The sequence below is a fragment of the Podarcis erhardii genome, assembly GCF_964252035.2.
Source record: "Podarcis erhardii genome assembly, chromosome: 8".
NCBI lineage: Eukaryota > Metazoa > Chordata > Lepidosauria > Squamata > Lacertidae > Podarcis > Podarcis erhardii.
The window spans coordinates 63,110,917-63,131,599 of NC_138499.1; the positions used below are offsets into that span (position 1 = coordinate 63,110,917).

At 42.9% G+C, this 20,683-nt stretch overlaps 1 protein-coding gene across 9 annotated transcripts in view; it reads right to left on the reverse strand.

The window, feature by feature from the left end:
* The window catches only part of PHACTR1 (phosphatase and actin regulator 1), a 250,771-nt gene that overhangs the window by 100,323 nt on the left and 129,765 nt on the right, over positions 1-20,683 (reverse strand). Inside the window, exon 1 of one of the 9 annotated variants that reach the window (XM_081873055.1) lies at positions 13,975-14,355. The exons of 6 other annotated variants lie outside the window; for them this stretch is intronic. In XM_081873055.1, coding sequence (XP_081729181.1) covers positions 13,975-14,227 — 253 coding nt within the window. In that variant the 5' untranslated portion in view covers positions 14,228-14,355. Of the gene's footprint in view, positions 1-13,266; positions 13,440-13,974; positions 14,356-20,683 lie in introns of those variants that run through there. 2 more of the 9 variants (XM_081873059.1, XM_081873062.1) reach the window with 2 other exon arrangements.

Genomic DNA, 20,683 nt, shown 5'->3' on the forward strand with positions numbered 1-20,683 from the left:
CTAGCAAGACCAGTGGTCAAGGATGATGGGAATTGTAGTCCAAAAACAGCTGGAGGCCCAAGGTTGGGGAACACTGCTCTAGACCATCTTCATTCAGACAGACATGCCTAAGTCATGCTCAAAGTAGAATACGTTACTCACAACTGATGGAAATCCAATGATGCCAATGGACCTACTCTGAGTATGAACCCTCCAATACCTTCAAATATACTTTGATCCTCGTGCTGACCCTCTGAAGCGGCATATTTAAATTATATATTTAAAGATGCTTCAAACCTGTTACAACCAAAGAGCCCTGGAAACAAAGAATTCTGAGTACTTTGAAAAGATACATGCAATGATCATGGCATACACAATCTGTAATAAAATTACTGGAATGTACATCTTCTCCTCCCGAGAATCTTTTAATATCCTGTTCTTGTACCACAAAACGTGAAAGCTAGATTTTATTCTCCTTCCTGGCTACATGAAAAGAGAGAGCTGAACCCAGCTGAACAGCCATGCCAAACATCTGGAAAATATTGTTCCATTCAGTAATCCTGAGCTATGCACTTCTGTTACTTCTCAGGCAGAGTAGCCTTTCTCCTTTGTCCATAAAAAAAATGAACAGCATCTTGCGCGGCTCATGTCCCACTGCTACTGACATAAAGAAATCGTCCCAAGATCATTGCTGTACTTTGAATCCGTCTGCAATAAGCATGATAGGATGCCCTCTTTTTGACCTACATTTTAAAACAACCCCACCATGGCCAAGATTCTTCCATTTTCCTCTGGAAAACAGGCTATCATTTGGGTGACAAGTACAACGGGGGCTTATAGAAGAAACAACTACTTAAAAATGGGTCTGATCTTCAAATGTTAGGTTTAGAAACCTTTTGCATTCTGACAAGGAGAGAACTCTAAGAAAACCGGCTGAAATGAAGGCAGACACACTGCTAACACCATACCACAACACAGTGCCAACTTGCACTAGAAACAATGTGTACTTTCCAGCTCAACAATTTATTATAACTACCCAGCTTGTTAAAAAGTATTGAATTTTCATTCATGCTGAAATTATAAAAGTACAGATAGATTTTAACTCCAGAGTTGTTTATTTTATCAATATTTGCAGGATCTAATCAGATCAGTCCTAGGGATTTGATAACACATGTTTGATACGAGGAGAAGCACAGCTACAGGATTTTAGTGCAGAAGTGGTGATAAGGCGATGGCTGGAGTCTTCATCTACTGTGGACAACTGATTAGAATACTTTTAGAATCATAATGTAAGTTTTGGGTAAGATATATATGTGAGAGATACTATATCCTTTGGATCACCTCCATAATGGTTTTGTGGTAATAGATTTATGTTTTGTATTTCATTTGTAGACTTTGAGATTTTTGTTTCTGCAGTTGCTACCCTCCCAACATGGGAAAAGAAACCCAGCCACTCGGAGTACATTGTTGTGGGTGCTATTGCTGTGGGTGTATTTTAATATCTTTTAAAGGATTTGCCAAGATAATATGAAGATCCACCAACTGTATGTGGATCTCAGACTGTAAGCCGGAGATAAAATAAAATAAAGGTACACGTAACATTTAAAAAAATAGATTTACTTTTGGGTGATACTCTTCTAGACAAAACAAAAGCAATTTCAGGTTTGGTTTCCCCCATTGCTGAAACCTCTCAACAGATTGGATGTGGCCAATCAGCCATGAAAGATTCTAGTAGGCCAATGTTTTCAGTTTGTATTAGGTTTTACTGAAGACAACCAATCTGTTTCCACTGACTAACTCTGAGTTTTCCAAGTGTATTACATTGGTGATGAATTAGGGACCCAAGCGTAAGAGGACTGATGGATTTCTAGCATGCAGGTTGCAATTGTGAACTAACCTTAGACAAAGAAACCACTGCATACAGGCCAGCGTAGAAATGGGGTAGTGTTGCCAGATTATTTTATTTTATTTATTGATTATCAGTTTGGAATCCTTCCCCAGGAGCTTCAACATTCTTATCATTTGGAGGACACCAGACTGAGAAAGGCTGGTCTACAGGCCAACATATAAGTAAATGCAAATAAAGGCACAAACCTATGGCACTGCAAGTTCCCATGCTGAATAAAGCCTGAGGATGGAAAAAATAAAGAGTTGTTGCACTGGTCAAATATGAGATAGAAGCAGGGCTGGGTGGGAGGCGGAATGCATGTTTTGCACCTTGCCCTAACACATTCTTGCTCCCCTCCCTCCTCACAAACCACAGCTTTACAATCTAGTTTCTCTCACAGCTTCATATGAAAGCAAACTGTCTACATCAGGATACACGTATTAAATAAATGGACCAGTCTTCATTTGTATTGCAAAAAAGGGCCTATGGGCTAATGGCTGCAACAGGGCAGTTTGAAGGAGACAAAGGGCACTGCCCTTTCCCTGAAGTGATCTGGCTCTGAATGAAGGCGAAAAGACAGGCAAGAAGTGGAGTGGCATACAATTTCCCAAAAAGACTCCTTTGAGAACAATGTAAACCCTACATCTCTCACGCCCAAATGACTTCCAACGCTGTCAGAAGACCCACAGATACTCCAATGTATGATTTGCCAAATGGATGTGCAATTGTATTCTTCCCTATCAGCCACTGCCTGGGGTGGGGAGTAGATTTGTGTACAGCCGTTTGATTTAGGGATCTTCAAATTTCTGCCAGGGGCAGTTAACTGGGCTATGAATTATTCAAGGCTGGACTATACTATACAAATATCGTTAATTGTTTCCTTGCCCAAGGCAGATAAATTCAATCTTGGTAAAGGAGTTTATGAATACCCTAAAAAAAAAGGTAAAAATCCCATGGTTGGAGGCAATTGTGCTTATTTCCTTATTTGCACAACTTGCCAGCTGAATCCATTTTAAGATCCCGGCAGCGAACATATAATTAGCTCAGTCCCCACTGCTCTGTTCTGTTTGTAATCCGCAAGTATGATGTAACACTTAATTGATTATCACTGCATCACAATGCACAAGACCTTTTCATTCCCCTCCCTGATCACTCAACCTTTCTTTTTTACACAAGGGCAAATTTAACTAGTCCTCTCACTATCTCAGCCCTAGGATTAAAACAAACTAAAAATCATCCTCCATAACATGCAATACTAAACACTCTAAAACAACTACATTACGCTGTATCTCAGTGAAAATGTTTTTGGGTTGTTTGGTAGTAGTGGTTGCTCGTTTTAAAATCTGTGTTATATTTGTGTTGTTGTTTTTTGCAAAGGTAGATGTTTTGCCTTTTTGTGGGGGGAGCATTGCAAGCATAGCCAGTTTTTCTTATGTGAAATGGATATTTTGTGGTGCTCATGACAGCTTCTTAGATTCCCAGATGTGCTACTGGGCACCAAGTTTGGGTACCCCTCTACACCGGAACATGAATGTCCCTATAGTTACATCTGGTTTAAACAGATGTATCTTAGATTTACTCCAATTAATCAGATGGGTCTAAGGTCAGAGAAAACATCAAAATTACAAATACTCATGGGCTTCCACAACTGTACATTCAGCCAATACCCCAGAGGCTTCCCATCCTCTCCCAGGGGAAGGGCACCTTTGCAAAGTCCCAAGCACAGACTGTCTTTGAGCAAGTAATTCAGCCCATCAGTACTACTCACATGGTCTCAAGGAGGCCTTTTGGATCTTTGACAATAAATGGAAATCTTAGTGGGACTTGGCAGTACAAATGCCTTACAAGATCAGCTGAAAAACCCTCACTTATCATACTTCTGGCAACTTATTCAAGTGTACAGGTATATTTGCCAAACAAAGGAGAGCAATAACATACCCCAAAATTGTTGAATCAACATGCTGACATTGGAGAAGATTTATTGCTCCATTCTATCGTCCAATTCCCAGCCCTTGGGTTGATTAAACAATCTACAGTTTTTTTAATGTTTTGTGGGGTATTATTATTATTATTTATTTATTGTTTTTCTTATGTATTTTGTGCTTTTATACTGTAAGCCACCCTGTGGTCTTCGGATAAAGGATGGTATATAATGTTCATCTATCTATCTATCTATCTATCTATCTATCTATCTATCTATCTATCTACCTATCTAGCCAATCAATGTGAAATGCATGTGTCAGAGCCGCCCCTAGGTCCCAGCTCACAAAGGACCAACGCCCGGCTGTAGTTATGTACAAAAGTCTTTATTGAAGTTCAGTTTCCATTTCAAAGCCGCAGCGTGCAACTCTACGTCTTAAAGCCTAGACCGGCGAAGTTCCGTCTGACTCTCCTCCCCTTCCACACCAGTTTAAGACTCTAGCCTTGCTCCACCTCTTCCTTAGCTCCTTCCTCCTCTGGGCCCTCCTGCCCGCTGGGGTTTCATCCTTTCTGGACTCTTCTGACGCTGACCCCCCTGATTCTTGCCCCTCCTTCCGGCGGGCTTTAGGACCTGGTTCCCTATCCGGGCTACCTGCTGTGCCGCTCGCCTGTACATTTGAACTTGGCGCGCGCGCCCAGCCGGCAACCTTCCTCTTGACCGTTCCCTCGCTCTCTGATGGAGGCGTGGCCAACCCTGACTCATCTTCTCTCGCTGGTGGTGAATACACTGGCCCTGATACCTGGGACTCCTCCCCCCCACTACGCTCTGGTGGGGAAGTTGGTCCTGATTTCCAACTGCTGCTCTGGGAGTCCCCGCTGGCCCCTTGCTTCTGGGGTGTCCCCCTTGGGGCCCCCCTTGCCCTGGCCATCGGCGCCCCCTTCTGTGAATCTTCCGATTCGCTGGAGAGGCTCATGGAATCTCTCGGGCTACTGTCATCTTCTCCTACGCTGCCCTCGGATTGCTCCCCCTCGCTCTCCATCTCCTCCCCTCCCTGCGCTCTCGCTGTGTCCCTGACAGCATGTCTAATTCTTACCAAGGTGGTAAATTACAGAATGTGGGTTTCTCTCCAGGGAAACACACTCTGTGCCAGCATCAACACTATCCCAGAACCAGGCAACATTTTTGTTCTCCCATGCAACTGGGCATCAATATGCCTTAGTTCTCGTCACTATCTTATTCTGCTGTTCTGCCCCCATTTTTGTGGTGATTATTATTATTATTTTGGTGTTGTGGAGGAGGTGGGACTTTGCGTGCATGCGCAGTACTGTAGATTATCACTTGATTTTAACAAGTTAAAAAATATCTATTTTTATGAATTTTTATTGTGAAAGTCTTTTCCAACTGTCCCTGTGGGAAGTGGCTCATAGATTAAATAAATAAATACACATTAGCACATCATTTTAATGTGGGGGAGGATAGATGAGTTCCTGAATTCACACCTCCTCCTGTCCGAGGCCTCGGATGTGTGCAAAAGAAAAAGAAAACACTCCACACTAAACCTCATGGAAATGAGAGCTGCACATCCTTTTAATTTTGTTTTCATTCTTTTCTCCTAAATACTATCTACTATGAAGCTGGAGGCCAGCTTTTCCATTTTACAGGTTACTATTGTCAATTTTGCTTCCATTGTTAAGGATGCACTTAACATTGGAATAGGACTGTTTTGAATAAGTGTGATCTTAGATGGCTTCAGACGGTTAGCAGCTGCCTCTTGTTATCTGCCCTTTAGAGCTGGTCAGGCAAGAAATGTTTTTTAAAAAACCGTGAGCCGTATGCAAATTCGTAATGGGGAGGGGAGGGAAATGATGCATGGAGAGAAACTGCTGGGTTTACAGGCTGCCTTGAAGACAGCAATTTGATTCAATAATTACTTTTGCAGCAAAATAATCACCTTGTTTTATTTAATAGCATGTGTTTTATTTAACTGCAAAGTTTTTTCCCCCCTTGCCCCAGGAGTCTAAAGTCCTAAAGTCCAGGTTGGAATTGCAATAATCTGTTTTCCTTTAGGGAAGAAAGGTTCACAGATCAAACTTCTGCATGCCTTTGTGACAGCAGTGACAATATTTAAGCAGCAACTGGAAACTAAAAACAGTATGTTACCAGCGTGGTATAGCAGTTAATGTGTTGGACTACTAGGATCTAGGAGGTAAAGGTAAAGGGACCCCTGACCATTAGGTCCAGTCGTGGCCGACTCTGGGGTTGTGGCGCTCATCTCGCTTTATTGGCCGAGGGTGCCGGCGTACAGCTTCCGGGTCATGTGGCCAGCATGACTAAGCCACTTCTGGCGAACCAGAGCAGCGCACGGAAACACCGTTTACCTTCCCCCCGGAGCGGTACCTATTTATCTACTTGCACTTTTTGACGTGCTTTCGAACTGCTAGGTTCGAAAGAGCCAGTGTGGTGTAGTGGCTAAGAGCGGTAGACTCGTAATCTGGGGAACCGGGTTCGAGTCTCTGCTCCTCCACCTGCAGCTGCTGGGTGACCTTGGGCCAGTCACACTTCCCTGAAGTCTCTCAGCCCCACTCACCTCACAGAGTGTTTGTTGTGGGGGAGGAAGGGAAAGGAGATTGTTAGCCGCTTTGAGACTCCTTAAAGGGAGTGAAAGGCGGGATATCAAATCCAAACTCTTCTTCTTCTTCTTCTAGGTTGGCAGGAGCAGGGACCGAGCAACGGGAGCTCACCCCGTTGCGGGGATTCAAACCGCCAATCTTCTGACTGGCAAGTCCTAGGCTCTGTAGTTTAACCCACAGCACTACCCATGTCCCTTTCAGGAGGGTTCAAATCCCCATTAAGCCATGAAGCTCAGCAGGTGACCCCGGGTCAGTTACTGTCTCTCAGCCTGGCCTACCTCACAGGGTTGTTGTGAGGATAAAAAGGGTACCATATGTCCCACATTGAACTCCTTGGAGGAAATTTTGAATTTTCCTAGGTTGCTTAGGAACGCAAAGTGTGTGATAGGTCTAGGCTCTTGGATGTTTCACAGGTTATGGATTCCCTCCATGGAAAAACACTTATGGTTTAGGGAGGAGAGTTGAAAGCTGACATGTTGATTCCTCACAAATGCGCATCCCACAACTGTGCAATCTGCTGAGCCGAGTGTAGGATCTGACAGCAAATGTTGGCTTGATTTCTGCGTAAATTCATGTAGCATTACCCTTGAAAACAATATTTTAACATACAAGACAACTAAAGGACAGAGGAGTAAATACACTATTACAGTAGTGCCCTCCATATACATAACTCCTAGTTATCCATTTTTTTTACCCTCTTCTTTTGAAACCATTTTCAATACAGCTCTCTAGAAAGGGTACCTATGTAAATGGTACTTTACTGATTATGATTTTCATAAGTATCTGAAATAAAATTGTTCTTATTCTTAGTTTGTTCTGATCTCTCATATTTCTTACACACCTTTCACCAGAATTTCACAGGAAAGGTTGCAGTAAGCACAATGCTATTAAAGCAATGATAAACAATGAAGACCCCACTCATCACCCCAAAACAATAATCCAATACAACAAATTACAGGGAAGACACCAAAATCAATTCTTCAATTTCCGCAAGCCAGGGTGAAGAGGTGCATCGAACGGCAATGCTTTAGAGCGCTAGGCTCAACATTTTAGGGATATGTCACAGAGGACAAACTTGCTTATTGCCACAAAGAGAATGTATTGAAGAGCTAAAAGCTGGATGCCTAGACATTGAGCTCATTGAAGCCAGCCATTAAAAGTAATGTTATGGCCATCAATGAGGATACTAGCTTTTTCTCTGGGCTGGCTTGGTTAATAGCGAAATGTTATTATTTATTGGGGATTGATAGCTAGAACATGCTTGCTTAAATAAGCACGGAATCCTGCATCATCCTTGGTCGAACGTTGTGTGGCCAAACGTTTATATTTTCCCTATAAACCCTTGTATAATCCCCACCCCATTTGAGGTATGCCAGAGGAACACTATCACTCTTTATGTCTTTCTAGTATCCTAAATCTGGGATAAGAAATCTGTGGCTCTCCAGATGTAGCTGGAGTTCCAACTCCCATCATCTCTCGCCCCTGTCCATGCTTGCTGGGGCTGATGGGAGTTGGAGTCCAACAACATCTGCAGGACCAAACATGCTGTATCCCCGATATATAGGAACGGGGCTGAATGGAAATCTAGAGACTTTGTGATTCTCTATTTGTGGTGAACACTTGCTTGTTACAGATTTGGGGTAACAGAGTTTATTGGTGCAAGGGCAATCATAACTGCTAGAGTCTGTGAATGGTAGAATTTAATAAACAATGGTATTTAGATTATATTTCCTCTTCATATCCCAAATATCACCTGTCAGACAAGAAATTTCTGGGTTAGCATATGCATACCAGTCTGGTCAGGCTAGCTAAGTGCAGAGCCATTAAGAAGCAAAGGGGAGCCAGGTACTGAGCCACTGAAGGCCACTGGCAATGCAAAACAAAAACAAAAACGGACAGAGACAGGAGATTTGGGAGGTTGCCAAGGTGATGGGGGGCATGATGTCAGAGAAAAGTGTATCCCTTTTTAAAAACAGGTTTGGAAAAGGAGAAGGACGGCTTAGCAGATGTTCTTGGGAAGGAGAAAGGAGAGACCAGGCAGGAATAGTGTACAGGATGCCTTGAACTCCAATGCCATGCTGCTGCAGGGAACAAGCCCCTCCTGAACTCACTTCCTTCACCTAGACTCAGGTGTATATGAACCACATATCATAAAACACTTTAGTCTCCGATGTGCCTGAATTCCCAACAGAAACACGGCCCTGGGTAAGCGCCCAGAACCCCTTGGAATCTTGCTACCACTTGGCAGAGATTAGGTGTGGTATTCCTTAAGGAATTGCCTGTGAGAATATTTGAAATTCAATTCCATGTATACAATACATTTTAAATATATATTCTGTACATACCACTGTTTGCACAAGCCACATGAGCAGTTTACAACGAAGTAAAATAATAATAAAAAGAATCTCTATAAACTAACGCTGTCCTTAAAGTACACAACACAACAACTTACTAAATACAGTCATACCCCGGGTTGAAGTTGCTTCAGGTTGAGCGCTTTCGGGTTACGCTCCGCGGCGACCCGGAAGTAACGGAACACGTTACTTCCGGGTTTCGCCGCTCGCGCTAGCACAGATGGTCAAAATGACAGCACACGCATGTGCGGAAGCGGTGAATCGTGACTTGCAGATGCACGGACGCAGGTTGTGTTCGCTTTAGGATGCGAATGGGGCTCTGGAACGGATCCTGTTTGTATCCAGAAGTACCACTGTAGCGGTTTTTCAACTTCAGCAGCAACTTATCCATTCAGCTGATCTCCTTCAAACATCCACTGAAAAAGGTGCATATTAATCAGCCACCTAATATTCTACACACACCTCTCAGTAGGGGGAGAGTTCCACATGAAAGGAGCCACCACTGAAAAGGCCTTTCTCTGGTCTTCCACATCCTGCATAGAGATCACCAAGATAGCTTCCATCTGCTTGTATTGAACCATGGACAGATTGATATAGAAGAATATGTTCTTGCAGGTATTTTGGTCCCAGGCCATTTAGGACTTTAAACATCAGGGTAAGCTGCTGGAATTGGGCCCAGAAAACAATTGGTAACCAGTGTAGAAGTAATTTAGGAGCAGTATGTTTGTGGCCTGCTGTCCCCTACCAGCATTCTTGCTGCAGCATTTTGCGTTAGTTGCAATTCCTGGACTGTCTTCAAGGACAGTCTCCCCATGAGGAGAACAACACAATAGGTCAGCCAGGAGAAACCCCTTCAAAAGGCCCAAAAATCTATGGTAAACCAAAATAGAGGAGAATCTGCCCAAAATATGGAAAAGCAACAAACAAAATATCAGGGACCCCCCCCAAAAAAAAACCCAATGAAAAAACCCCCCAAACAATGAAAAACGTTCATGGTACCTTGGTGATACAGATTTCTTTTTTCCCTTAATGCAGCAAACAAGTTTTTACTAAAAACAAAAGTGATGTCTCTGGCTTAGCATAAGCATAAGGGTGGGATGGTGAGAGAAAGGAGATCAGACTCCAGAGTGGAGGGAGAGTTCTGCTGTGACTGACAAATCAAGCTTGTAATCAGAAGGAATGAATTTATGAAAAAGCAAATAAATCCCTTTTAGTTTTCCCCACCTCAAAATCAACTTTAAAGATGTTTAGCACAAAAAGCCCTAGACCTATTTGTCTGCAATTAGTCATGTGTGTCATGTTCAGACCAATTGCCCACAAAACACGAGGGGAAATATTGTGATTCCTTTCTTCACCCACCTTAAAACTGTAACAGCTGCCCTCGCTAGAAAGTCAATGCAGCTACACTTCTGAATTTTGTTAGGATTAACGTATTCAGAAAAGGTGACCTTGTCTGTGTATTTCATCCAATTCCACACCCAAATAAAAAAGTTACAGACATTTCATTAAAAATATATATATCAAATTTTAAAGGTGCCCAGTGCAAAAGCATCTGGACTATTTGGCTGCAATTTGGCAGGCTTTATCCACTCTGAGGGGGGCTAGTTTGCTAGCAAATTCCATCCACTTCTGTCAAAACAATATGCAGACAACCCGTGATTTGCATGAGGTTGCATTCCGGGTCATTGTGCGCAATGGCAGAGCACAATAAGCCTGTTATGCCCCCTTTTCTGGCCACTTCCAGGTTGCCATGATGCGCACCTGCGCGGCCAACTGTAAATCTGTCATTGCCTGTAGTCACTTTTTGATTTCCCAGTTATGAATGGATGGAAATGAATCAGACTTCGAAAATACTCTGAATCAAAGCAGGCAACCTTACAGAATGCCTTGGACTGATGAGAACCTTTTTTCCAAAGCACAAAATCAGGGTCCAAACTACATCTTATAGTCACAGTGCAGACACCTAGCGTAAAGCCCCTACTGTAATCTTGGAAAAGATCCTGGGCATCAAGGTCAGCTCAAATGCAAAGGCTCATTACTAAAACTGGCAATCGTCTTGGTAGGAGTGAAGGAAAACAGGAAGGGTTCATAGGTCAGTACTGCAGTAGAGCACATGCTTTGTGAAAAGAAGCTCCCAGATTGATTCTATGGCTCCATCCCTTAAAAAAATAAAAAATATTATATTGCAGGGGTGGCAGAGAACCAAGTCCTTGGAGAACAACTAGTTGGGCCATTGATCCAATACCATAAGGGGCATATCATGCGTTCATAAGAGGTGATGGGCATGGAATAGACTTCCATGATACTGATATAAAGAAGTCCTATCCTCACATTATGAGGGAAAATGTAGAAATGGCCTTGTAGATTTGTCTGTCTTCTCCAGCCCACTGCTCACTGTTGGTGAGGCATCAACTTTACCTGTACATTGAAGGGTCTAGGTGCAGAAAAAGAATGAAGGGTGTTTGCTGCTTAATGTTTCCTTCTCAAGGGGAAAGGGTTGGAGTCGCACACCGGCAAGAGTGGGAAAGGAATGCAAAGCCACAATGGTGTGACATGCACACTCAGCCCTCGGACAAGGATCTTTCTTCCACCCTCTTCTTCTGATGATGGTGAACAGAAAGCCAAGCAAGAAGAAAGATGGAAGGTCAGAGGAAGAATAAGGCAGTGTCTGAAACACAACACACTGAGGACATAAGAAGCCCAAATGGATCAGGCCAAAGGTCCATCTTTGTCCAACATTGTGTTCTCACACTGGCCAACCTATGAGAAGCTGATAAGCAGGATATGAGTGCTTGTTTCCTAGCCCAAAAAAGGAACAGACTGTAGAATGGGAACCTTGCTGCCTCCTTCCTCCGAGGAAGAAGATGCCCAGTTTTCAAAACACCTGCCTTCCCCCATCCAAAGAGCTTGTTTATATTCTATTTTGTGATGCATTCCAGGAAAACGTGTGCTACTCTGCAATCACCAACAACTTACGTTTCTACAACGCTGTGGTAAGGACTCGTATCCCTCGTGTTTACAAGGTATGGGCAAAACACCACAGAGAATTCCACTGAAGTGAATGGGACTTACAGAAAAGCATAGGTACATAGCTTCAGCTTGGTTTCATGAGATGAGTTCCTCACTAATGGGACCCCTTCACTGTCAGCAACAGGCACCAGCAATATACAACTGATGTGCCTGATCCTAATGAAATCAACATTACAAGTAGTCTCAAAAAATTATCCACTGGATAGCTTCATTTATGTCATGCCCTTCCACATTTCCATGGTTAGCACTTTTCTAGCCTCAAATATGGCACTACTGAATATTCTATTGCCAAGTAAAAGCTCTACTGACTGACATCAAATAGGTCAGGTTATTGTCCCTCTGTAAAACTTGTTGAAATGTGTTTGGAACTAGAGACTATATTTTAAAGGCAGGCATGCTTACATACATTAAAGTAAGCACAGCTCCACTTGCCCTCTTACACTAGCTTCTAGAAATCTGAGTCCAGGGATAGTGATAATAAATGGGGCTGATGCAATACTTTTTGAGGCAGATTTAATTAAAACAGTCAGCGTATATTTCAAATCAGTGGTTTAGCCTGCTTTAGGAGGGATAAAGGAATCATGGTAAGGTTTTAAGGCACTTGCTGCTCCTGCCTGGCAAATCCTCATGTTCCATTTCCAGTGGTCTCTTCTGTCATCAATAATCAGCAGAAGGGGAGGGGGCGGAAATCAGAGCAAAATATACTGAAAGGCCAAGTGCTCATCTTTGGTACAGTAGTGCAATTGAAAGAAAATTTTAGATCACTCTCTATATTTTTTTAAAAACCTTTACTGTTGCCCCCCGCAAAACTGAACCATGTAAGTTAATATAAAGAAAGTAATTACCTTATGTTAGCATATCTGCATTTATGAAATACATTTAGGGGTGGGGTGGGGGGAAACAAACCACCACAACTATTTCATTGCAACTGCCCTGCTTTGGGTGACAAGCAACTGCCAGGATCCAGAAAATATTTGATTCACCCAAACAGAATGAATAAATTTACTTTTTAACAATGTAAAATTCATCCCAAACATTTTAAAAAAGGTGAACTAAACTGGTGACAACTGCAGATAACAAACAGCTCTGAGAGTTATGTGGGCTTTCCCCCCCTACTCACATTTCCAAATCAAAAACCTTTCACTGACCTTCAGGAAACAATCTCTGCTAGCTTACCCAACTCAGCTGCTTCTAACTCAAGCGCATTTGTATTTTAAATAAAACATGAAACATCATGACAAAAAAAAAAAAAAGAAAAAAATCCCATAGCAAATCCCTTGGCAAGAAGATATGTCTGGCAACATCCCCAAAGATGTTTTTGTTTGGGCTGGATTTTTTGCCTTCTTGTAGCTTTCTGCCCCTTTAAGTTGCTGACTCTGGCAAAATCCTAAGACGCTCTCATAGCTCATTCAAAAACATTTCGTTTGTTCTTTACAGAGATACACACAGAACAGATCTGCTTACCTGTATAAAACCCCTATTGGACTCTATCTGAATGCACCCCTCTTTGAATGTTACACTCAGTAGTGTCAAAGGAGAGTGGGGAGAGCAGTTGGCAACCGTCTGATACAAAAGGTGGCACACTAATTCCAGTAAGATTCCATCCAAGAACTCTGCACACATCCCAGTATATGTGTTTGCGTTTGGAGGTAGCGACACAACGCGGGGGGGGGGGGGGGAATCACACGAGACTGATCCCACCAAAAGCCCTCTCCCAAATTCCAATAATTAAGTCAAGTAAACTCTGACTGCGGCATGTAGATAGAAGGAGGGGGTGGGGAGTTGCTGTAGCCCAGATGAAAAAGACTAGTTTAAGCAAGCCATTATGATGATGATGGAAAAGCAAGCAATTCACGGAGCCGTTTCTGTTGCAGCTATAAGGAGAGAGGACTCTGCTCTGTGGGTGCTGCTGGGCTAAGACAAATGAAGGTAAAAGAAACAAGGACCGTTTTGCTTTCCCCTCTGCTTGGCATGCCAAATAGCTGCCAAACCCATCTTATTCCCTGCCTCTACTTTCTCCCTCCTCCCAGAGTCCCTTAAGTAGCAAGCTTACTAGCAGCCAGTAATTGGGAGTCAGGCACCTATGCATATACACAATCACCACCAGGAAAAACATGTTCTCTCTTGCACTCTCTCTCTCATATAATACAGACTAAAGATCAGAGCACTCACCGTCACGGGCTTCCTCGCCGCGACTGCAGTTGCTGCATATGTGCTTGATCTCCTTGCCTATGTGACAGTGTATCACAAAAGACACGTTGTTGTTGTTCGTAATAGGCTCTTTCAGTGGCTTCATCCTCACCAGATAGAAAGCTCTTTTTTTAGGCTTCTCCTCACTCTGGTCTGGAGAGGAGCCATCCCTGCGGCCGGAAAGGGATGAAAAGGAAAGCATCCCAGGCTGCTTGGTGTGTGTGGAGTCCGCCATCCGCTCACTTTCGCCTTAGCCTCTCTCTGCCACACACACACACACACTCACACGCAACTCTCCCTCTCACACCCCCATCACACACAAGGATTAAAAGGGGGAGGGAGGGGGAGAGAGAGGACAGGATGGGGGAAGAGGCAGAGAGTGAGAGAGAGAGAGGAGGGAAGTGTAGCCGAGCCTTGAGTGACCTATGTGACCCCGCTGCCTTAACCAATCAGAATGATTGGAGCTGCAGGATGCTCTTCTCCAACCATACCTGTGTCACCTCATCTCACCTTGCAAAACAAATGCCACACAGACTCACTGGCAAGCCACAAGGGCCCTCCTTCTCAATGGGGCACAAGCAGAAGGCAAACACTAGGCTGCACTCTTTGACCCACATAGCACTCTCGTGTTTTCTTTGTCCTGCGATTTCTAGTATTTTGTATTGATCTATTATCATGGTTCTGAGAGGTACCCCCCCCCCAACCTGCTATTTATTGCTGAATTTGATCAAACATCAATCTGTGGAAAACCCAAATAAAAAATTTGTCCCTCTTCTGAACTGGTCCTAAAATTGCTCCTGTACAGGAATTTACATTTTTTTTTTCCTGGGAGCTCCCACCTCTTTTCCCTGCCTGCCCCTGAAGGATATTTTTTTTCAGTTTTCCAGGCATGCTTAAATTTATTTTATTTTATTTTATTTACGTTTCCCTGTTTAGTGCTCATATAAAAATTGTGATCAAATGAAATACTGTATGTGCAAAGCATGTGTGTTGGAAAGGTCCTGGCTCCTTTTGTATATGTCAAATGATTTACCTGCTTTCTGGTTATCTGGTTTTCTGATTAGCTTGCTTTCTGATTTTCCCCAAATTCTGACTCTCTGCCACAGGTAAGCAGAGTTGATGACCACATGAAAGTGGACTATTGGTTATAGGAAGAATAAAAGGGAAAACACAGGGTTTCAGGGGTCTTTCCTCAAGTAAAATCCAAGGCAAAAATCACAAGTGGGAACACCCAGCCCTGGATCAAATTGAAAATGAGGCAAAAAGGTATGGACTTAAGGGAAAGTGTGCCTGGGCACTAAAGCCACATTTTTCACTTCCTTTGTGTTCTCCACTGTGGTCTCATTGCTTAAGCACCAGCTTTAGCAGAGGGAGCCACCCCACTTAAGCGGTGTGGGAGGACAACATTTCTCTGAGTGAGGTAGACAGCAAAGTGACAGACAAAAGATTGGACTTGGCTTAGGTCACTTTGTGATGGCCACTGGTGGCGGGGAGATCCAGCCTAGACTATAAGTATCCAAGGGAGATACTGCAGCTCTTGGGGTCAGCTGCACTTTGCAAAAAGGGGTAATGGGAATAAAAAGAGGGCATTCATCCCGAGATTAGCAGTCGGCAAGGGATTCAGAGAGTCTGCTCTTCTTGGTGACCCCTGGGCGTCATTAGCCAGGGAGGGAGGATTCCCATTTTTGAAGAGCTTGCCCCGATGTCACCAGGCCCTGCCAGCCACTATCAATGGGCATCGTTGTGAAACACTGGACAGAAATAGCCATTTGTGTGTTTTAAAAGATAGGCTACAGAGGATGCAAGAAGAGACAAGAATGTGCAAAGGCCAAGGGAAAACTGGCATTGCTGAATACAAACAACAGAGGAACGTTCCATTATCTTATACTGGGATAAGAAAGTTGTTGTTTTTTTTAAAAAAAATGAGTCACAATATTGAGTAAATGGAGTTCATTTTTCAGCACAAGTTACTGGAGCACTTAAAAAAAAATCAGGTTGCATTGTGACAGCAGAAAAAGAAGATTTATGCAACTATACAACTCCTCTCCTCCAGCTTTAATTAAAAACTGCAATCTGCATATGTATTAAGAATTCCAAAGACCAACTGACAGATGCACATCCAACCAAAGATGAGGGGGTTTTTTTGGTGGGGGGCGGGGGGACACCAATTCAGGAAGCAAAACCCCTGAACAATAACATAATCAGGTGTTTAATTGTCCCCCACCCCAATTGACTTATCAGTTTTGCTCATAGGAAATGGATGGCGACAGAAAACTGCATTGAAGCTGCTAACTTTCACATTACTCAGTGCAACATCTAGCATCTTGTATGCTTGCAATTCAATTGACAGGACTTAACTTTCTAGGCAGCGAATGTGCTATTATATTTTAAAAAATGTTATGCCCTGCATTTCTCGAAGAACAAACCGAAGACGGTTCATTAAAAACAACACGAAAGCTTGGAAAATACCATTACCACATGAAATAATTATTAACGCTGGAGGGGGATGGAGCATATTTGATTCAGGAAGTGTGAAGCATGGGGAATGAATGTGTGTGGGGAATGGTAGGGGCATGTATGAAAAATAAACAGAACGGTCCATTGGGGCAAACATCTGTTATGCATGTTAAGAGGGGAAAAACATCATACAGGTTTGGGGGCATTTGGTGTACAGTAGTAGCTGCCGAGGTCATATTAAGCCAACGAATGGCGGGGGTGGAGGGAAGAGAGAAGAAACTTGCTTAACAATGCATATATAGTATTGTGTTGTGGTGAATATAAGCCCGTATGAGCATAAATCAGAACATGCAACTGCAAGAACACAATGTCTTACAAATGGGAGGGACATTTGTTTTCCTGTATGCCAAAGGAGGCCACAAAAGAGGCAAGGCTTATGGGTGGCAGGGATCACACCATACAAGTTTTCATAGTGTCAGGTGTGGACATTGATATTATTATGATAAATAATAAATAAAATTGCAAAAGAAAATATGAGTAGATGGCTATGTTCTGTGGGATTTGAAATAAATTCAAATGAATACATTTCAGTCTGGACTGGACTGTAAAGTAATCATGTCCCTAAAAGGGAAGGAGGAAAAAGCAAAACAACCACAAATCTAGTGAACAGATTGCCCCTCTGAACAGTGTTATTTTTCTAGAAAAAGAGGTACCGGAACTCACCACAAACGCCTCCCTCATTCTCTTAGAGTGGCAATGGCGCCCACCTGAGAGGAGCCAGAATTGAGTTCCAGTGAGTTCCGGCTGGGGGGGGGGGGGAAGCGCTGCCTCTGAACCTGTCCCCAACAAGAGAGAATGTCTCCCAACTGGGGCAATCTGGAAGCAGAGAGGCTGCTGTGGAGGAAGACTTAGGTAGATCTGCAGAAGGGAGTGGAGCCTTTCACAGAATCTGCCTACACTCTGCTTGACTTAGCACCAGTTGTCAATCACGTAGCACTAAATTTCCCCCTCAAATTAGCAGGAACATAAAAAATAATAATAGGCAAGTCAATTTCTACTCTATGAATAGAATGCTATTTCTATTTGTGACCTTTGGTTGGCTAGAATGCAAAGCACAGAAATAAAGGAAAGACATTTTTGACAGTATAATTAATATATTCTCTGGAAACTCACTCCCCCTCTGAACAAATGTAAGCTCTTTTGCACAGCATGAAAATGTATGTGAAGAGACTTTGGTGACAAAGGTTGAGGAACCTTGGTGGAGGGTAGGATGAGATGCTGGAACACATTTCCTCTTTGGAGAACATTTAGGTCCTTGCAAAACATAATGCCCACAGCCTGCTATTTCTTCCCTGCTCCTAACTTGCAGTGCAATCCTGTACCTGTCTACCTAGAAGTAAGTACAACTGAGTTCAGTAGAGCTTTTATCCCCTAGATAATCAGCTCTGGGTTGCAATCTCACCTTTCATGAATGCATGTTAGGTGAGCACCTACACATCATTAGAAAAGAGAAAATACATCAACGTAAAAAAAGGACAAAATGGAATCAGATTTGCATAAAAATTACATATGCAATTTTGAATGAACACAGGTAAATTTAGAAATAGTTACTATAATTTAAACAGAAATACAATGCATCTCACCCTAATGGGGAAAGCTGTGACCCGGTGACCTGTTTGGCTGCTCAGGTGGGCTGAACATTCACTGGATTGTATTCAACCAAGTTCTTCTCAGAGTAATCCTAATAAAATTTGTGGACTCGACTACCTTAGCTATGTTAATTTCAATGGGTCTACACTGAGCTGAATTTAGTTCAATACAATGTTTTGAGTATAGAGCACTGAAATATACTCAGAGTCGCAAAGTGATTTCATGCTCTTTATTCAGCTCATAGTGGTGAGGAGGAATGAATGAATGTCCCCTCAAAGTATCTGCTTTATATACATTATTTACACAATGGGCTGCACATGATTGGCTAATTCCAGGATTCTACTGTAGGCCAATCAGGTTGTGGATTCACTTCTATCTGGAGCATGATTGGGTGGTTCCTGCTAACCAATCATACTGCTGCATTGTTCTAGGACCAATCAGACTGCTGCATTCTGAATCCTATTGTTCTAGGACCAATCAGACTGCTGCCTTTTGGAGCCTATTGTTCTAGGACCAATCAGACTGCTGCAGTTTGGATCCTATTCAACTCAGTACATAACAAGCACGGAGGAGGGCAACCCATGGGCTGCATGTGGCCCTCTGGGATCTCTCCCAAACCCCACTCTCTGCCCAAAACTGGACTTTGAGGTTGAGATGGGCACTCAGCTTGGAAAGTTTTATAGAGATGAAGGCAGAACTGGGAAAGAGCCATGCCTGCGCAAGCAGAGTTGAAGCTGCTGCAAGCAACACTCTTTCCCATTTTTTCCCTTCAACTCTATGTACTTTTCCAGGGACAGTGCAGATCTCGAGAGTTGAAAGAGGAAATTCAATGCTTGCAACAGGAAAAAAAAATATCAATGTGCTTTTCTAGGCATAGCGCTTTCACCTCTCTATGGTATGGATTTTAAGGAGGGGAAGGGAAGAGAATGGTGACAGAAAAACTGGTTACTTTACTTGCTCTGCTTCATATTAGCAAAGGAAAACTGTTTTATTCCATCTATTTCATGCTTGCAATGCCTGCCTTGCTTTCAGGGTGCCGAACAGAAAACAGTAGTGCTACTTCATTTCATTTGGTGAAACCTAGACAGCATCTTAAAAAGCAGAGACAAAGGTCTGTATGGTTAAAGCTATGGTTTTCCCAGTAGTGATGTATGGAAGTGGGAGCTGGACCATAAAGAAGGCTGATCGCCGAAGAATTGATGCTTTTGAATTATGGTGCTGGAGGAGACTCTTGAGAGTCCCATGGACTGCAAGAAGATCAAACCTATCCATTCTGAAGGAAATCAGCCCTGAGTGCTCACTGGAAGGACAGATCGTGAAGCTGAGGCTCCAATACTTTGGCCACCTCATGAGAAGAGAAGACTCGCTGGAAAAGACCCTGATGTTGGGAAAGATGGAGGGCACAAGGAGAAGGGGACAACAGAGGACAACGACTAAACAACATCAACAACAAGTTAAAGTGGATCTGGCACTATCGCACAATAAGCATATTTCCAAAACGTTGGACTTTTTGCAGTAAGGACAGAAAAATGCACTGGAAAGTGTAGGGAAATAATTGCTTGATCTGATATCGTACAACCTTCCCACAAACAAATCAGACTGCATGCAAATCACGAATTAATGCTCAGTATACAGGTCCCCCGACAGCAAACAAAGTGCATGTGAATGAGTGTGGCTTTGCATGTGTGAATGGTCTTGCCTACTGCCATGCTGCGCCCCCCACAGTTGCATGTAGCTCTTGTCGGGGGGGGGGGGGAGATTGCTCACTTCTGATATAGAGGATATGCTCAGATTTTTACTAAACTGAAGTTACCAGAATGTGGGGGAAAGAAGGTTTACCATATAACTGTTTGAAGAATATTGATCTCACAGCTGGGGAGGGGAAACAGCTGCACACGACATGCTTTATACATATAAATGTATGCTTAAAATTATACAACATCCTCATCTTTAAATGCTCTCTCCGCATGACTCTGCAGGCAACGTGAAAGGCATTGGAATTCAAACCAAACATCCTGAAACAAACCCTATCAAAAGCATTAACCATGCTTCAATGAGAAGGTTGATGCACTTCCAGGTCAATGAAGCTTATTCTAAGCAAAACATCTGGATCATTGTAAGACGAATGCTTTTTTATTTTTCTTCTCTGCAAATTTTTGGCTGACGTTTTCACTTCAGTTCCTTTCAAAATTGAAGGGTGGGCAAATTTTACCCCGTGTCTGGCTGCTTTGCTGATATATGGCATTGTGGTGTAGCTCAGGAAGACTGGAGTAAAGATCCCTGCCTGGCCACAGAGCTTTCTGAGGGGTTGTTTTAAGGATAAATTAGGTTATCATTATTTTTATTCTATTTATGTTCCTCCTCTCCTCCCAAAGGAGCCCAGCGTGGCAAACATATCAGTATTAAAACATTTTTTAAACAAATCTAAAAATAGCTTAAAAGTGATTTTGAAAAATAAATAAAAACAGTGATCTTAGGGTTGCCAGAAACTGTCTTTCAGCCAACAACTGCCTGGGTAAACCCAGATGTTTTTAAATTCCTCCTGAAGCTCAATAATGAGGGGGACAGATGCACCTCACCAGAG